The sequence below is a fragment of the Echeneis naucrates genome, chromosome 19, assembly GCF_900963305.1.
Source record: "Echeneis naucrates chromosome 19, fEcheNa1.1, whole genome shotgun sequence".
Taxonomy (NCBI): Eukaryota; Metazoa; Chordata; class Actinopteri; order Carangiformes; family Echeneidae; genus Echeneis; species Echeneis naucrates.
In genome coordinates this window covers 17080195-17094948 of record NC_042529.1, presented here as the reverse complement: position 1 = coordinate 17094948, position 14754 = coordinate 17080195, and the positions used below count along the sequence as shown (strand labels likewise).

At 41.0% G+C, this 14754-nt stretch overlaps 1 protein-coding gene across 4 annotated transcripts in view; it reads left to right on the top strand.

Annotated features, from left to right (window-relative positions):
* spata20 (spermatogenesis associated 20) overlaps positions 1–14754 on the top strand; it is a 60995-nt gene that overhangs the window by 43162 nt on the left and 3079 nt on the right. For all 4 annotated transcript variants that reach the window (XM_029528327.1, XM_029528329.1, XM_029528325.1 and 1 more), the window contains 2 exons: positions 5312–5511; positions 6103–6183. In XM_029528327.1, the coding sequence (XP_029384187.1) occupies positions 5312–5511; positions 6103–6183 (281 nt within the window). The remainder of the gene's footprint in view (positions 1–5311; positions 5512–6102; positions 6184–14754) is intronic.

Sequence of the window (14754 nt, the reverse complement as noted above, 5' to 3'; positions counted from 1 at the left end):
GAAAGTGAAATGCAGGCACAAGAAAGAATGCTGAGTTGAAAAGGGTGAAGCACATACATTTAAAACGCCATAAAGCACACCACATTCATGAAGGCTCATCAGCATCAACATCAAATCATCAGCAGAGTGTGCCCCAAACCTTTCAAGGATCACAAAGAATTTAAAACTTATATAAGTTCTTCTGTGATGGCCCCACTATATCAGCGGTAGACTAATGGCCCCTTTCAACAGTGCTATGGTAGACCCTTTTGAATAGGTGTAATCCTCTATCCCTGGGTCTGATCAAAATCAAATCAGATTTATTCATATAGCGCCAAATCATAACAAAGTTACATCAAGGCACTTTACATATAGAGCAGGTCTAGACCAAACTCTTTATAAATTTATTTAAAGAGACCCAACAGATCCCCCGATGAGCAAGCACTTGGCAACAGTGGCAAGGAAAATCTTCCTTTAAGAGGCAGAAACCTCGAGCAGAACCAGGCTCGGGGGGGGGGGGCGGCCATCTGCCTCGACTGGTTGGGTTGAGAGTGGGGGAGAGAGAGAGTGAGATAGGTATTGGAGGCCCCACTATATCAGCGGTAGACTAATGGCCCCTTTCAACAGTGCTATGGTAGGCCCTTTTGAATAGGTGTAATCCTCTATCCCTGGGTCTGATCAATATCAAATCAAATCAAATCAGATTTATTTGTATAGCGCCAAATCATAACAAAGTTACATCAAGGCACTTTACATATAGAGCAGGTCTAGACCAAACTCTTTATAAATTTATTTAAAGAGACCCAACAGATCCCCCGATGAGCAAGCACTTGGCAACAGTGGCAAGGAAAATCTTCCTTTAAGAGGCAGAAACCTCGAGCAGAACCAGGCTCGGGGGGGGGGGCGGCCATCTGCCTCGACTGGTTGGGTTGAGAGTGGGAGAGAGAGAGAGTGAGATAGGTATTGGGGGGAGGGGGGGTGTAGGCAGGAACATGAGCTGTAATACAGAATTCATGAAATATGGGACCAGCAGGTGTTGCAGGAACATGGGATGGCGATGAGTCACCACCTGCAGGATGAGGACAGGGAGAGAGAGGAGAGGAACTGGGAGAGACAGAGACTTTGGCAGAACATGGTTAGTAAATGCAGTATAAATGCTTAGAACTGGATGAAACTGTGTTTTTTAAGAAGGATGGTTCTTATCAACGCATGCAAGGGGGGAGGAAAGGAGAGCGAGCGAGACGGAGGGAGAGAGAAAGAGGGAGAGGGGGAGAGAGGGTGACAGGGAGAGAGACAGAGAGAGAGAAGCTCAGTCCTTCCCCCAGCAGCCTAGGCCTACAGCAGCATAGCTAAAGAGTAGAGGACTTTAACTTTTTAACTATAAGCTTTGTCATACAGGAAGGTTTTAAGCCTGGTCTTGAAAATTGCTAAAAAGTCCGACCCCCGGACTGATACTGGAAGTTGGTTCCATAGAAGAGGAGCCTGATAACTGAACAATCTGCCTCCAGATTTACTCTTGGAGACTCTAGGAACCACAAGTAAACCTCCATCTAGAGAGCGGAGTGGCCTACTAGGACCGTAAGGAACTATGAGCTCTCTGAGATATGATGGAGCTTGGCCATTAAGAGCTTTATATGTTAAAAGAAGGATTTTGAATTCTACTCTATATTTTACTGGCAGTCAATGAAGAGCAACTAACACAGGAGAGATATGATCTCTTTTCCTAGTTCCTGTTAATATTCGTGCAGCAGCGTTCTGAATGAACTGAAGGCCTTTTAGAGATTTGTTTGGACATCCAGATAGTAATGAGTTACAGTAGTCCAGCCTAGAAGTTACAAATGCATGGACTAGTTTTTCGGCATCATCCTGAGAAAGGATGTTTCTGATTTTCCTAATGTTTCTCAGGTGGAAGAAAGCTGCCCGACTAACTTGTTTTATGTGAGGGACAAAGGACATGTCCTCATCAAAAATTACTCCAAGGTTTCTTACAGTGGAGCTGGAAGCCAAAGTAATGCTGTCCAGACTGATGAGATGATTAGATAGTATTTTTCTGAGGTGCTGAGTACAATAACTTCTGTTTTGTCAGAGTTGAGAAGTAAAACATTTCCAGTCATCCAGACTTTTATGTCTTCAAGACATGCCTGCAGTCTGACTATCTGACTGACTTCATTTGGCTTCATTGATAGGTACAGCTGAGTATCGTCTGCGTAGCAGTGGAAGTTGATGCTGTGTTTCCTGATAATGTTGCCTAGAGGAAGCAGATGAAGCGTAAAGAGGATTGGTCCAACTGCCGAACCCTGCAGGACTCCATGACTGACTATAGTACGTGAGGAGCAGCTGTTGTTAACATGAACAAACTGATGTCTGTCTGATAAGTAGGATTTGAACCACCTTAGTGCAGTTCCTTTAATTCCAATTTCATGTTCCAGTCTCTGTAGTAAAATATTATGATCTATGGTGTCGAATGCAGCACTAAGATCTAGAAGGAGAAGTATGGAGGCTGATCCATTGTCTGAGGCCATTAGAATGTCATTGGAGACTTTAACCAGCGCTGTTTCTGTGCTATGATGGGCTCTAAATCCTGACTGAAACTCTTCAAACAAACTGTTCCCATCCAGATGGTCGTGTAGTTGTTTTGCTACAGCTTTCTCAATGATTTTAGAAATAAATGGAAGGTTCGATATGGGTCTATAGTTTGCCAAAACATCTGGATCAAGATTAGGCTTTTTAAGATGGGGTTTGATGACCGCGGTCTTAAGTGCCTGAAGTACATAACCCAGAAATAAAGTCAGATTAATCAAATCTAGAATGAACGGCTCAATTAAATAAAAGATCTCTTTAAAGAGGCTAGTTGGTACTGGGTCTAATAGACAGGTTGATGGTCTGGATGATGAAACTATAGAAGCTAGCTCTGAGAGATTCAGAGGTGAGAATGATTCTAGATGTAAAAGAGGCGTCGCAGCTGATTCAGGAGTTGCTGTATTCAGTAGGAGATTTTATCTAACGTAGGCAAGAGCTGATAAACTCTTTCTCTGATCGGGAGAATTTTAAAAAAGTTAATAAAATCATCACTGCTTAGAGCTAAGGGGATCACTGGTTCAACTGAGCTATGGCTCTCTGTCAGCCTGGCTGCAGTGCTGAAGAGAAACCTGGGGTTGTTCTTGTTTTTTTCTATGAGTGCTGAGTAATATGAACTTCTAGCACTGCGGCGAGCTTGTTTTTAGGCTATCTTTCCAGTCTCTGTGAGACTCTTCTGACTTACTGGAATGCCAATTTCTTTCTAATTTTGGGAATTATACCAGGGAGCCAGCCTCCTCAGATTGAATACTAACTAATACTAATACTAACCCTAACCCTGTAATAAGGTAATGATCAGACAGGAGAGAATTTTGGGGAAGAATTGTTCGCTTGTCAATTTCAATGCCATATGTTAGAGCAAGATCAAGTATATGATTGTGGAAGTCATAAAGTATGTAGAAGAAGTATGGTGATCAGCAAAGAGATCGTTAAAGACTAGTAGAGATTTTGATGATAATGATCGAATGTTCAACAGTCCACATTTGATCGGAGTGTTATTTGAAACTGAATTTGTGGCTGTTTTAATTTCAGTTAGGTTTTTTTTTTTTAGCTCCTCTTCTGTTTAATTTGGGTTTATTAACTTTTCTAAATGTGGGTGGTCGGGGGACAGACACAGTTTCTATAGACCTAAACATAGACAGAGACTCTATTCTATTCTCGGCAGGTGACAACTCTGACTGAGGTGCAGAGGAGCGTGTTAAACTGCGGCTCTGCCTCCTGGTCACTGTGTGATCACTGTGTTAGGACATTACAGGATGACCTTTGCTCTGTGCACAGCTCCTCGGCCTGGTCCATCTCATTTTGTTCACCTGAGATTAGCAATACATGATGCATTTGTTTTGTTTTGTTTTTTTTTAATTACACCCACCCCACCCCATTAAACTTCTGTGAATTCCACTAATACTGTTATTACATTACCTATGCACTCCAGAAACCAAGGGAAAAAGTGTTACATAATAACAGCTACAATATTATATTCAAATTAGGATTAAAATAGGCTACTGCATCGTTGAACATTTTTGTAATGTCTGTACTGAAATTATGGTATTTTTAAATTAATAATGACCAGCAGTCCAAACGCATGCTATATTTTAACTGTTCAGAAAGGGTAATACATGTGATGTATTACTGATTATATTGCCTGACTAACACTACAGTGCTGCGTCCTCCATACACATGAAATTGTACCTGGTGCTCTTGTGACATTGCTGTCAATCCTCTTTAGCACCCTGTGTCTCTTCTTCAATGGTCTGTCATATCCCAACCACAAAGTAGGGTGCGGGCGTTCCTCCATGGGCTTTTTTTTTTTTTTTTTTTCTTCCAACAAAGTTAAAAGAGCACACATATAACGTTTTAGGTGGTTTTTTCAACTTCAGGTTTTTCAGCCACATCCTTCTGGGTTCCTCATCCGTGGATAGGCGGTGGTCTTGCAACAACATTCTCTCTTAGTCCGGGGTGCATGTTCAAAACATTACTCTTTTAGCCACAGATTCAACTTTGTCTATTTGCTAGTACAACTGCGAACAGCACAACATGTTCCTGAGGTGCACAAGGCATTGTATGTTTCTTCTTCATTGAAGAATGAAGAAGGAAGACTTCATTGTGTGTTTCTTTGTTTTTACACTTAAGTTTCTAGTTGATAGTGACATCCCTTTTCATGGCTTATTTCTCTCTCTTGTGAGAAACAAACCATTTTCATTATTATCATTGTCATATTGTCATCTCAATTTAATCTTAATATTTCTCTCACAGTATGGTATGTACTGTCAAGCAGGTCTTTTAACCCTAATCCTGGTCTAGACCTGCTCTAAAGTGGCTTGATGTAATTTTATTATAATTTGTTGTGATACAAATAAATCTGATTTGATTTAACAATGCATTCTGATTTTCTGTCATGCCAAAATGTGTTGCAAATAGTTTTTTTTTTTTTTTTTTTTTTTTTTTTTTTTGTTGCTTTGTTTTGTTTTGGTTGCATTTTCTATGTCCAGTTGCTAAAAGCAACGGTTATCAGAAAACTGCTTCAGATGCACATGCATTACCTGCTGGCACTACCAACACAAAAACGGAGACTGAAAAAGGAATACTAATAAGCTGACATACTCGTGCAATAAACAGGAAACACTGAGCAGAGAAGCACGAAGCACGACAAGTACCAGCCCTGTGACTAGGTTCAGTACAAAAAGTGTAACTTTGAGTATCCAACCGTGCAAACTGTTGAAACTTGATCAAAGTGTTGTGTATCTTTCTGTCTCAGATCAGGATGGAGCAGAGCCCAGTGCTAACTCAGTGTCGGCATCCAATCTCATCCGTCTGTCTCATTACACTGGAAGAGAGGAATGGCGTCAGAGATCCCAACAACTATTGACAGCCTTTTCTGATCGTCTGACCAAAATTCCCATAGCTCTGCCTGAAATGGTCCGGGCTCTTATGGCCCACCACTACGCACTTCAACAGGTTATTCTCACATTCACCAACAAGAACACATGAATTGATGTGGAACTCTATATGCAAATTCAAGTACCACAGCAACTTACTTTGTCAACACCTCATGCCCCTATTTACTTATTACACATTTTTTTGTTAGTTTTTTGTGTCCATTAAAACCATGCAGCTAATTATGCAGACATCCCCTAGTCGGCTGTGTTAACCTTAATGCGAGCATTTACTGCAGTTTGTGTACCAGTATGCAGTCTATACTTCTACTGAAAATCATGTGCTATATAATCAAAGAATAAAGAAGAAAACAAGCATAGAAACAGAGTGTTCCTTTTTCTGTTTGTCATCAATGACCTGAAGATGAGTTGAGGTAGTGTGGCGCGGGTAACAAGCTCAGGGACAAGGCAGTCACAAGATGAGACACCTGCCTCCCTTGTTAGTGCTACAAATACTTTGCTAACCTTGATCTTTTCCTCCCCCTCTTCCATGCCTTTATGTATCACCTTTCCCCTGTTATTACACTCTATTCATACGCCTCTGTCTTGTTATCTCTCTCTTCTTTATTGACTTTCCTTAAGATGCTTTTTTCTTTGCTTTTACTCTCTTTAGATTGTGATTTGTGGCCAGCAGGATGCTCCAGATACCACAAGTCTTTTAGCAGCAGTCAACTCTATCTTCCTACCACATAAGGTAAGTGTTACAAGATTCTGTGTTGGTGTGTTTGCTTGAAAGAATGATACACCAATTTCTTAAATTTTCCCTCATTACAAACATTTCATTGGTCCTTAATGCAAACCTGAAGACAATGAAGGTGAACTTCCACATAGATATCCATCAATTTACTTCAACTGAAGCACTACCATAGCGGGAGCAGATTCATCGTAACCTTTGAAAAGTTTACACACAAACATTCACACACAGATGTACTGTGGGGTCAACCTAGAACAGTGCCTGGGGTGTTGGCTTGTTTAAGTGTGGTTCTTAAAGGTCAGTCTGCTCTCCTCTCCTGTCCCCCCTTGTCCTGTCGGGGGAAACTGGCAACTGCTTTGGCTTTTATACCAAAAAGGTTTGCCCGCTTTGGTATAAAGCCCTAAAAGCAGTCTTGCGTAATATATAGCCCTGTTGGTTGAGGGTTTGGTTCCCCAAGCCTGCATGGCTTTGCTCCGGGTACCCCAGTTTCATCCCACAGTTCAAAAACGTGCATGTTTCGGTTGATTTGTGACTCTAAATTGTCTTTAGGTCTATATTAATTCTAAAAATATTAATTATGTAACTCCAACTCTGAATGTTTGTTCCTTTAGTCAAAATTAATATTGAAAAATTTGTCAAAGATATAACAGGTCTAATACCTGCTTGCGTCACCCAGTGATGCTGTGGCAGCCAATCTGGGAGGGCTATTTGTAGCTTATGAAAACAGGGGTATGATTGGAGAGCAGCTAACATGGGGCAAGATTGCAGGATTGATTTATCTGCTGTATTTCTGAAACCAGTGATTTGACCATCGTTTTTACATATGTCAATGTCACTTTCTCTCACTATAATGTCTGTGGGTTTACTTTGGCAAATACAAATATCTGCAGTGAAAATAGCCAGTGCTGTATGACCAGTATTAATTGTGTTATGAGGAATAATCATTTTCATTAGCAGTTTGTCTACAAAGTATTTACTTAATAACATTCAGGAACCAAAACAACATGAATGTGGTGACTCTGAAACAGCAAAGTTTAGGGATTTATTCGAATGAAAAAATCCACAGAGAAATCAACAACTTTGTGAATATACCTGAATTACAGAGCAGATCCCAGGGGGGGACGGGGAGGACAAACATGAATTATCCCCCCCAGTAAAAATACCCTAAATTATTACAAATTTAAGAAATTTATTTTTAGACTTCACATTATTCACATCTAAAAAGAAATGATGGAAATGGTGAAACAAATAATGTCTGGCAAATATATTTCTGACTTGTGCTCCTCTACTACAATACAATTGAACTGGCAGTTTCTTATACAGACGCTGATGACATCAGCAGGCTTGAAGAAAACAACCCCCTCAATCTTTCTCTCAGCTCTGGAAAGTAGCTCCAGGCTGGGGCTCTGGTAATTTGCAGCAGAGGCAGATGTCTTTCTGTGAGTTATTTTGATCAAAAGTAGAATATTACTACTAGAACAGTAGTATGCCCATAAATGATTTAAAAAAACTTAATCAGACTCTGGTTGCCACCACTCGTGGTGGTTTAGCAGCAATAGCTATCTAGCTAGCTAGATGACGTTGGTTGCGTGTTAGCACTAGCCCTAATACTTCTACATGCTAGGTGGCTTGCCTGCTTGCTAGTGCATATTGATCAGGTGTTTATATTAGTTAGCTATATTACTGTGAAGTTAAGTTCATTCCGTAATTAACCAGCGTCTGTCCTGTTTGTACATGTGGTCCAGGTCACTGTTCCCTAGGAAGACAGCTGAAGAGGTGGTGAGCAGCTTAAATAACATTACCAGATAAAATGATAGGGAAAGGGATTCTCAGGTAAGGCTTCATAGTATGATGATTATTTACTTAGAATTGAGAATAAGGGAGAGCGGCGTGGTGGATTGTCAAGCACAGAGTTCAGGTTCCAGCTGCAGCAGTCGAGAGGATGTAGAGAGGGAGTCTCAGGTAAGCTTTCACAGTTACAGTAAGAGAAGCCCTGTCTTTTTGAGTAAAAAAAAATTTGAAGAGGGAAAAGGAGTAGATTTCCTCTAGAAATGAAGTTGGTATTTATTTTATTTCTTTGGACAGAATCTTGTCAGTCAGGGGGAGAGGCAGAAGAGAACATTGGGGAGAGGGGCATGGTGGAGTGTCAGACTCAGAGTTCAGGTTCAAGCTGCAGACCCAGGGAGCTGCACACCCAAAACACATAAAATCACTTATCTTTTCTAGAAAAATGGTTTCAAGAGTACACCTGGCTACAATGCAATCTGCAGGTCAAAGGGGGTCTTGTGCTTTTATTGTAACTAAGTGATTACTGACAACAGGTACTCTTTTGGCAAAAAGGTGGATGCTGCTTTTGTGACTGAAGGCTTCCAGAACCAGAAGAAGGCTTTAGAGAAATTTGTAACTCAGAATCAGAATCAGTATCAGAATTTCCTTAGGAATTTCCATTGTAATTTACATTACAACGAGATGAGTGCAGCTCCAAAGGTGCTTTTACAAGGTAGAAATGAGAAATGAGAAATAAGAAATATATGTAAAAGATAAATAATCAAAAATCAACAACTAAGTACTGTAGGAAGAACTATAAAAAATGTGCAAAAATAAAGAAAAGAAACATAGATGTAAGCCAGAATTATATTCATAGCTGTGGAATGTGCCATCGGCTGATATTGCACAGGAGTATTTCACGAGGAAAATATTGCACTGGATATTGCATGAGCCGTGTTAAAAGCGCAGAGTGTTAACATTTATTATTATTCAGTGCAGTGATGGCTACGGGGACAAAGCTGTCCCTGAGCCTGTTTGTCAGAGTTATGTGAGACCTATACCGTTGGCCCGAGGGTAGTGGTGGCTGCTGGGGCGGTAAGTGTCCTTAATTATGCTGGCAGCTCTGCTGACGTAGCGACAGCTGCCCTTCAGGCTGGGCAGAGAGCAACCAGTGATCTTCTGGGCCATGTTGATCACCCTCTGCAGCGCTCTCCAGTCTGCTGCTGAGCACCCCGCGTACCATGCTGTGATACAGTACACCAGGATACTCTTGATCGTGGCTCTGTAGAACATCACCAGCACCTTCTCCTCTAGATTGTTCCTCCTGTGCACCCTCAGGAAGTGGAGTCGCTGCTGGGCTTTCTTCACCACCCCTGTGGTGTTAGCAGTCCTGGAGAGGTTGCCAGACAGCTGCACTCCCAGGAATCTGATGGAGCTGACTCGTTCCATGCTGCCCCTATGGATGTACAGTGGAGCTGGGTCAGCCCTGCCCTTCCTGAAGTCCAGTATAATTTATTTTGTTTTTGTGGTGTTCAACGGCAGGTTGTTGGCTGAACACCACTTTGTCAGTCGGTTGACCTCATCTCTGTAGTCAGACTCATTCCCCCCTGAGATGAGCCCGACCACGGTGGTGTCATCTGCAAACTTGATGATGGTGTTGGAGAGATGAGAGATGAGAGAGAGCGTGAACAGGAGGGGGCTCAATACACATCCTTGGGGTGAACCAGTGCTGAGTGTGATGGTGGAGGAGAGGTGGGGGCCAAGTTTCACAGACTGTGGGCATTCTGTGATGAAGTCCTTGATCCACTGGCAGTTGTGGGTGGAGATGCCCAGGTGGGACAGTTTCTGGACCATGATCTCCGGGATGATGTGGTTGAAGGCTGAGCTGAAGTCTAAGAAGAGCAACCTCACGTAGCTCCCCAAATGCTCCAGGTGGCTCAGCGCGGTGTGGAGCGCTATGCTATGGTTATAGTGTCTTCCATGGAATGGTGGGGGTCCAGAATGGGAGGCAGACAGGCTCTGATGTGTTGAGAGACCAGTCTTTCAAAGCACTTCATGACCACAGGCATAAGTGCAACAGGCCTGCAGTCATTGACGCTTTCCACTGCTGAATTCTTGGGGACGGGGATGATGGTGGAAGCTTTGAGGCAGGGTGGGATGAAAGCCTGCGACAGGGACAGGCTGTAGATGCTGGTGAAAACTCCAGCCAGTTGGTTGGCACACGCTCTGAATACCTTACCAGGTACTCCATTGGGTTCTGGGGTTCACCAACTTTAGCACACGTCTCACTTCGTGCTCCTGAAGTGTTAGTGTGCTAGTGCTGGAGGGTTGTGTGTGTTGAGTGGCTGCTGGTCTGTGCCTCAAAGCAGGCAATGAAGCCTGCCAGCGAGGCATCAGTCATGGTGTTTTCCAGGTTGTTGCTTCTGTAATTTGCGATATAATTTTTCCCATGCCACATCTTTCTGGGATCATTCACAGCGAATTGGTCCATAGGCCGCCTTTGCCTCCCTAATTCAGGTCGGACCTGGCTGCACTGTACAGGGCCCTGTCCCCTGTCTTAAAGGCGATGTTGCAGCTTTTTAACAGGGACTTGACTTCGCTGTTCATCCAGGGTTTCTGGTTTGGAAAAACCCTGACCCTTTTGTCAATGGTGACAGTGTCGACGCAGTTCTTGATGTGAGTACGGTGTCGGTGTACGCCTGGCAGCTCCTAGTGGGGAGGGAAAAAGTGGACAACAAGCCAGAGCTGCTGCTTTTTCCAAAAGGGCCAATACAGTGATTAACTGAAAGCAAACACACCCGATTGGCTGATGAATCTGTCAATCAGAAACATACATTTGATTGACAGCTTTATCAGCCAGTGGTGATGTTGATCTGTGACATCAGGTCATTCTCAAAATTCAACGTACAGATTTTGTAAATGCACATTCAGTAATTCGTATGGTCTGTGAATTTATATAACATGTGTGCCTCAAAATTACATCTGTGAAGTCCGAAATACAACTACGAAGCAAAGCATGTGCATTTGTGAAAAGCCCTGCAAGAATTAATTCATTATGAGACTGTTCTGACTCCATATCCTCCTGCTCTCATTCTCTCCCTACTCTGCCCAACTTTGCCACACCCCCTCCCCGTCTCTCTCTCTCCCCCCAACCAGTCAAGACAGATGGCCACCTCCCTGAGCCTGGTTCTGCCCAAGATTTCTGCCTCTTAAAGGAAGTTTTTCCTTGCCACTGCCGCCAAGTGCTTGCTCATGGGGGGATCTTTTGGATCTCTTTAAATAATTTATAAAGCATTTGGTGTAGACCTGCTCTATATGTAAAGTGCCTTGATGTAATTTAAATAAATCTGATTTGATCCTGGAGTAAATGGAAGAAACAAAATTCAGTGAAAGTGATGACATAAACACAGTTTCAACATGTTTTAACCCCTCAGCTACTTTCTCCCTCTGTCACAAGTAGTCACAAGAAGTATTGATTATGCTGCTACTGCTGTAAGCCTTATAACCAGACAGCAAGCAGAAGTAGATAGATAACCCTGGAAGGAACCAGATGATTTTGCATTTTGCGTGAGAGTGCTATTGATTGTTATATATATATATCTTTATTATTTTTTACACTATTCTTCCATTTTGTACTTCCCAGTTGCATTGTACAATCAGGATCGAGCAGCGTTCACAGTTTAAATGGTATTCTCGTAAATGGAATTCTCTTACAGGAGCTGTGTCCTGTCTATATCTGCTGCAGTCATGTTAGACACTGCATACTTAATAATTTCTCAGCTTAGTAAATGCCACATTTATATATAATGCCACAATTAATAAAGCCACACTGAACAGATCAGTATGTGCGCATGCATTTACACGCACACACACACACACACACACACAGTGTAGAAAATGCCCACATGCCTCATTCGATTGGTGTTCATAAAACAACCAAACCCATCCACTGACTTCCTCTCATCCCCTACATTCTACAACCACTACCATTGAAAAGGAAAAAAAATGTATATACCTCTATATAAGGACATGATATCCACTTTGCACATCTATTCATGAGAGTTTAATGTGCTTTTCTGAAACCTTGTTGAATTAAAATATCTCAGACTACTGTGTGGGATTACTCAAAATCACTCTGATTTGTTCAGACAGAGAGGCTCAAGCTAGCATCAATATAAAAGGTCTGGCTTTAATTGTGAACTTAAAATAGTGTAACCCTGCTTGTATTTCTGTCAAGTACAAGATACGCTGTCCAGACAATTCAATATTGGCAGTTGGGCTGAGACCAGACTACTTTAAACAGGAATTTAGTCATATCATAACAATCCTGGTTTAAATCCAACCCAAGCCAAATGCTGATGTTCCATGTGACGTCATCAATGAAGCTGTCACCAAGATACAAAACAAACATCCTGAAATACTCATCTGGAGCTTTAAATCATGTTTCCCTTACTTCCCACCAAACTGAATTTTCAAAGTTGTTAACTGTCCTACCAGAGAAAATAAAAATTTTAGTTGCTTTTTGTCATTGTCAAAGAAGCCTACAAAGCTACTGCATATACTTCCAATAGGCAGGTGAAATCTCAACCTGGTTCATCTGCAGATCATTATAAACCCAGTGAAAGAGGCAGCCTGCAACTACTTGCACATTCAGGAAATAGACACCTGAGGCAAGTGAGGTTCAATTCACCACACAAAATTAGAATCCCGCCCTGAACACGTATATGTATCAATATTGAGTCAGACTTAAAGCGTCGTCTACTGGACACAGGAGGTTACTTTCAAGGACCGCCACTAGACCTAGAAGATGAAGAACTATCAAAATGTTTTTTGTCCATTATTTCCGCAGGGTGTGGCATTGTGCCAATTTCAGTATTTTGCCATAAGAGACAAAGTGCTTATAAATCCAACATACAATATCCAATTGGCCCCACATTCACCACACATAATCTGGGATGCACCCTGAACACATATATCTAGTATTACTGAGTGACACGTAGAACACCATCTACTGGACACAAGAAGTCAGCAAGTAACACAACTAAAACAACTCCTGCAGCATTTAGCCAAATGAGTTCACATGCACTCACTTTTATTTTAAGACACTGAAAATTAAAAGTAATCAAAATCTTTTTTTATCCACTACACCTGTTGGCCCTGGCAATGGCTTCAATTTCAATAAGTCGCTATAAAAGAGGAAATTCTTAACAACTTCAGCATTTCCTGTCAAATCTGCCCAAAATTTTGCAGACATGATAAGAATGCCAAAACACTAATGTTTTAATAGTAAACACTAATGTACAAGCACGTTATTTGTGTTGGTCATCTGAGATAATTCTAAAATCTCGGTGAATTAAAATTTTTTTATGTTGGTCAAAACCAAAGTGTATATATATATATATATATATTACTTAGACTTGTGGCACTTTATTCTTTAGTCTGTTGCAGTGCTATTATAATGATAAAGGTGAGCAATAATTGCTAGTTGCTCACTTTACACCACTTAATGATGCATCCACGTTGAGTAGATTAAGAGATTAAAAAAACTGTATGATATACTGTGTTTAACCTGAACTAAGGATTTTCTGATCAAGTGATACATTGCAAAGCACTAATCAAGCATGTGAAATCGTACTGTTATGACTGCATTACGACAAGTCAGCTGGTTTCTGGGTGACCTGATTAATATTCTTTACTTTATGAAAACACTGACAAACCATACCCACAGATGCTTATGTCAGAATACCTGGGACCGTTTTTTCCTGGCAACACTTGTATGCCTGATTTGACATCTTTGACATTTTTAACTACCGATTGTGACTTCCCTTTCATCGTCAACATAACAGGAGCTGATGAAGTGCATCATCAGCCATTATCTTTAAACGGAAAATTAATTAAAGACATAAATGGATAGCATTGTCACCTTTCAGCAAAAAGGTTCTGGGTTTGTCTAAATGGCTTAGTTGATCCCTGTACCTACACGGGTTCCCTCCATCTTCCTCCTGCAATGCAAGAACATGTAGATTAGACTCTGAATTGCCTTTTGGTGTGAATGAGAGTTCAGTAGAGTGGTGAACTGGTGACTTTCCTAGGGTTTTTGCATGAACTTGTTTAATTTTATCATGTACTTAATTCATTGGGTTTGAAAAAATAAAAACAATAAAAACATTTACTACATTTATAGTATGTATTTCTGAATAATACACTATGTTATGGTAAAAATAAATATTTAGTACTCCAAACAACTCCAAAACAGCTCATTAGACAAATCAAAAGTAGTTAACGGCTAAAGCGGAATTAAAATATTGTTATATTGTTTAACACTGTAATAATTTAATATTGTTTAAAGAAATGTAATAGGTTTGAAGAAACAAAAATGTTTAGATTTGAAATAAATATAAAATCCAAGTTTGCATAGTCATTTTTGTTATTTTTTCCCCATTCAGCATACATTGACTGCTTAACAATGTAAAGCATTTCTTACCAATCTGTCCAGCAACCTCTAAGGTTAAGACCGTTATCATCTGATTTTACTATGAGTCCTACAGAGGCTGCCCAGTAGATGTACCTAATGTCTTCAAGTTTACTAAACTGTAAAATTTAACTTCCATATCCTGTTTGCTAGAGCTTCCAATTTGATGCAAATTATGATGTTCAACCTAACTTACTTTAACCTGGTAGAAAGAGGTGTGTGAGCGCCTAGAGATGCAGCTAAAGTGCTGCATTATTTTGAACAAACTCAGCTTTTGTGCTGCAATAAGTACACTATAGAAACATTTGTTGAGTTTCTCTATTTATTCAGTT